This window comes from Coregonus lavaretus (genome assembly GCF_964263955.1).
Source record: "Coregonus lavaretus genome assembly, chromosome: 2".
Classification (NCBI taxonomy): domain Eukaryota; kingdom Metazoa; phylum Chordata; class Actinopteri; order Salmoniformes; family Salmonidae; genus Coregonus; species Coregonus lavaretus.
Window position 1 is genome coordinate 46,610,170 of NC_139989.1, and position 4,649 is coordinate 46,614,818.

At 44.1% G+C, this 4,649-nt stretch overlaps 1 protein-coding gene across 1 annotated transcript; it reads left to right on the forward strand.

Annotated features, from left to right (window-relative positions):
• The first annotated feature begins 660 nt into the window (after positions 1-660).
• LOC311150058 (small ribosomal subunit protein uS2-like) lies at positions 661-4,296 on the forward strand. The gene is made up of 8 exons (XM_084187304.1): positions 661-702; positions 1,093-1,239; positions 1,569-1,687; positions 2,541-2,786; positions 3,050-3,178; positions 3,325-3,484; positions 3,693-3,740; positions 3,891-4,296. The coding sequence occupies exons 2-8, from the start codon at positions 1,107-1,109 to the stop codon at positions 3,983-3,985; spliced, it is 930 nt and encodes a 309-aa protein (XP_084043430.1). The 5' UTR covers positions 661-702; positions 1,093-1,106; the 3' UTR covers positions 3,986-4,296.
• Positions 4,297-4,649: the final 353 nt, after the last annotated feature.

Consider the following 4,649-nt stretch of genomic DNA (forward strand, 5'->3'; position numbering starts at 1 on the left):
GAAATGACTTTGAGAACACCCCAGTCTACTTATTAACTTAATTATCCTTTTTTTAAGTGGCCTATTCAATAAGTAATAAAAGTTTGTTGTTTTTTATTCACTCAGTCACATAACCCCACTTCCCGCAATAACATGTTATACCCTCCACCTGTAATTACCCCATGACCTTGACATTGGTCAAAACATTGCAATGATCTTTTCCAGCACCCCAAGAGGTCCAAGCCATCTTGTCTAGCATCCATTCTATCTTTGTATCTGAGGCAAGTTGGCATTTTTGCAATTTATCTTCTCTTATGAAAAAATTTGCATTTTAAAACAAATTGCAAAATCACTATGTACATTTTGTGATACCTTCACCTGGAACTCCGTATCTCTAGCAAATAAAGTTGCAACACAGGCCACTCTAACCGAGAAGTCAACGTCTCCCCATTGTCTTAATATGGTCTTTCCATCGCATTGTCTTAATATGGGCTCCTCGTCCGACCTCTAGTTACCGGCTTCACCCAACCCCTACGCTACTCTGTGCTGCTACTGCGCTGGAGTGTTGGTGCCATCTAGTGAATGGATTATGCAAGTAGACGGTTTTATTTCCAGTCAGCGAAACAACCAATCATGTGCTTGGAAACTTGAGTATATATTTGGCGTAATTTCCTCCAATCTTTCTTTTTGACGCCGGGTGGTGCAGTTTAACGTTGTTTCGTGGTAAGTTTTAAATTACATTTCACGCTTTTTAACTCGTCAAATGTCACTTAAATAGACGAAGTAATCAGTGAATATGTGTAGAATCTCTCACATTAGTCTTTCTAGATGTTTGAATTTGAAGGCTTTATATATATGACTTGAAAGCTAACGCTAACATGTCGCGTAGACACGCGCCTGACATGCTGTTTAGGGCACGATGTCCTGCCAAGTACACTAGCCATGCCATTTAATGCTAGGCAATGGGCCCCTCGCGCTTAAGCGCAACGCGTAGATGGCCCTATCAACTACAATGTCTGGGCCTGGAATAATTGTTGAATACATGTTATTTTTTAAAACCTATCTTTTGACTGTTGGTCCCTTGTTCTATTTCTTCCAACATTCATAACGCAGGGTAAGTGGTCAAGATGTCTGGAAATCTAGATGTCCTTCAAATGAAGGAGGAGGATGTGCTGAAGTTCCTGGCTGCAGGAACCCATCTGGGAGGAACCAACATGGACTTCCAGATGGAACACTACACCTACAAGAGGAAGAGTGATGGTGCGTTGTTGGCAGACCCGAACACTCTGTGGAACAAAACTACTTGTAGTGGTATAAGCCAGTGGTCAACCCACCCTGGTTGTGTAGGGATACTGTCTATTCAGGCTGCTGTTCTGGCACAAGTATACCTGATTCAGCTATTCAAAGTCTTGATGAATAGTTTAAATGGATTTCTGCTTCAATACTGGGCTGGAACAATTGGTTCTGTCCTTTTCAGCTCACAGAACTAGAGTTGGTGATCACTGATACTTTCCCTCACTAGATGGAGCACATTTGGGCAGGGTAAACTGGGCACAGATCTGGGTGTACTGACTGCCCCCTGTCCTCAGGTGTGTACATTATCAACCTGAGGAAGACCTGGGAGAAACTACTGCTGGCAGCCCGTGCAATTGTTGCCATCGAGAACCCAGCTGATGTCTGCGTCATCTCCTCCAGGAACACTGGACAGGTACAGCTCCAACTGGCAGCGTAGTGGACACGGTGAATAATTAATCTAACCTAATACTTGCCATGTGTGTTTACCCATCAATTTGACATCTGTTTCTGTATAGATATGGCTGCATGCATGCACAAATCACAATTAAAGCCTGGCACTGATGTTGGTGTGCAGGTGTTGGAAGTTTGCTAGGGGGATTGGGATGGCTTTTCGTTAAAATCAGTAGGGCTACCGCCCGATGACTGGAGTTTGATAGTGACCTGAGCCACACGTTTTACATTTTAGTCATTTAGCAGACGCTCTTATCCAGAGCGACTTACAGTTAGTTAAAGACTGACTCAAAACTCAAAAGGGCTGACAGTGACTCCTCTGTTTCACTACACTCACCACCGGGTCTGCGTCGCACCAAATGGCAGGTGTCACAAACCGGAATCTTCAACTTCAATTGCTCCACCTCCACACTTAATGATACCCAAGAAATCACTCCTTTTCAGTTGCGTGAAACGGAGCGCCTGCTCCGTCTGATCAGAAGAAAAAACAAATATAAAGTCCTCTACAGGACCTGTACTGATTGCAAATACACCAAACTCCTTTCTCACCCACCCTGAAACCACAAATGGATCCGCCAAAAGGCAAGGATCCACTTTCTCCAAAAATTTCACTCCTACTAACCCTTCTTTAACATGTCCATTGATGCCATGCTCGGGCTCCAAGCTCTTCACCACACCTTCCATCGCATTTAACTCGCCCTCATTCACTTCACACAAATTCTGCATGCTGTCTAGTGCCACTTGCCAAGGGCAGTGACGGGTGTTATACATGCTGTTGGCATCTTGGTCTCTAACCTTTTATATACATTTTGTAGAGAGCTGTGCTGAAGTTTGCCTCAGCCACTGGTGCCACCACCTTCCATGGTCGTTTCACCCCCGGAACCTTCACCAATCAGATCCAGGCTGCCTTCAGGGAGCCCCGCCTCCTAATCGTGACGGACCCCCGTGCCGACCACCAGCCCCTGACTGAAGCCTCTTATGTCAACATCCCCACCATCGCCCTGTGCAACACTGACTCCCCACTCAGATATGTCGACATTGCCATCCCCTGCAACAACAAGGTTAGACTCTTACACCGAACACCTACGTGAGTTTCTTGGTTGGTGTTTGTTTTGCACACCGTTAGAGCCCGGCGCAGTCCTGTCAGTGCGGTGCTGGGTGTAGGATGTGTGCTACATAAAACGCAGGGCCTTTTTTCTCCCCTTACTCCATCCGTGGGTAAGAGGGAGGGGAATTAGGTATAGGCCTTGCTACATATTTCCGTAAAAGGACAGGTGTTCATGTCTCATTGGTGTAGTTGTTCATTGTCTGATCTGTGCTCCAGGGTCACCACTCTGTGGGTCTGATGTGGTGGATGCTGTCCAGGGAGGTGCTGAGGATGAGGGGCACCATCTCCAGGGAGCACCCCTGGGAGGTCATGCCTGATCTCTACTTCTACAGGGACCCAGAGGAGGTAAGAAGCAGGCCTTTTAGACCCATACGTAAGCCATTATACTCCAAATTTACTGGTAGGGCAAGCTTGCCTTATTTCTCAACAGTAATGGATCTTGTATGTTCTGTGTGCCTTGTTAGCCTGACACTCATTGTTTTCCCTGGTAGATTGAGAAGGAGGAACAGGCTGCAGCTGAGAAGGCTGTTGGAAAGGAGGAGTTCCAAGGAGAGTGGACCGCTCCAGCAGCTGAGTTCACCCAGCCTGAGGTGGCTGACTGGTCTGAGGGAGTGGCTGTGCCCTCTGTCCCCATCCAGCAGTTCTCTGCAGGTAAGGAAAGTGAAGATATGGTTTCTGGTTCCACTATGCTGAGACTTGTTTTTAGGTTCTTGACTGATGCACTTGGCAGCATTTTCAAAATATAATTTTGTGTTGGATGTAAATGACTGTCTTGGTATTTCAGGACCTAGCAAATGTGTTTGTCTGAAAGGTCTCATGTTTTGGTGTAATCCTAGTTGAGTTTCCGCTTCACTTTCAGCTGCTGCTCCTGCCAAACCATCTGCTGCAGCCACTGAGGGGTTCACTGGTGAGTGACGTGAGCTTAACATCAGCCTCTCTGTAATTGATGTGCCATAATTGTCATCAGTTGGATTGATTTGTTTAACCTACTCAAATATACCGAAATGAGTGATTTGTTGGTCATGTATTTGCACCTCTAACATTTTCTCTCTTGCAGAGGACTGGAGTGCCCAGCCAGCCACTGAGGATTGGTCAGCTGCCCCCACTGCCCAGGCCTCTGAATGGGGTGGGGAGACTGCTGCTTGGTCCTAAGCAATGGTGGCCAAATGTCTGGCAGTACAATAAATTGCTTTTTTGTTGTACAAACTGACCTGACTGAATTTATGAACACAACCGTGTAGTAGACCTTAACGGCAATACTACATGTATATTAACACAACTGATTGTTATGCTTACATTTCACATTGAAATAATTCACTAACATTTAATTACACAGCCATATGTTGAACCCTCTTATTGCTGTCAAAAGGGGAACATCTCTATAATTGCACTGTTGGGTGATTCTGCAACTTTGGGCACTTTGGCCCTGCAAGATTTCTGAAATTAATACACAATTTTACCAGTATGATTCTTTGATTTATCTAGAAATAATGGCTGTGATTGTACTATTCAGGAATTTATATATTTTTGTCATTTCTGACTGCCATAACTTATTTCCATTGTCATTTAAGATCCATTTTAGGTAAATTTAAATATCATACAATTAATTTAAACCACATTCCTTACATTTGTACAGTAACTTATATTGAATATTTTAAGTGATTTATGGTTTTCCTAATATTGATAATTCAACAATATGCATGAATGTATAAACTTGCCTTTGTGACAGCTAAAAATATGATTCCCACCCAACCTTTTAGTGTGATTATGATAACAACCATATGATTTCCGTATCTAAAACAAGTCAATGTTAATT

Bases quoted from the DNA above. Each gene is read 5' to 3' on its own strand.
- LOC311150058 (XM_084187304.1), top strand. From the start codon at position 1,107: ATGTCTGGAAATCTAGATGTCCTTCAAATGAAGGAGGAGGATGTGCTG. The intron at 1,688-2,540 runs GTACAGCTCCAA...TACATTTTGTAG, and splicing joins CCTCCAGGAACACTGGACAG to AGAGCTGTGCTGAAGTTTGC. The intron at 2,787-3,049 runs GTTAGACTCTTA...TCTGTGCTCCAG, and splicing joins CCATCCCCTGCAACAACAAG to GGTCACCACTCTGTGGGTCT.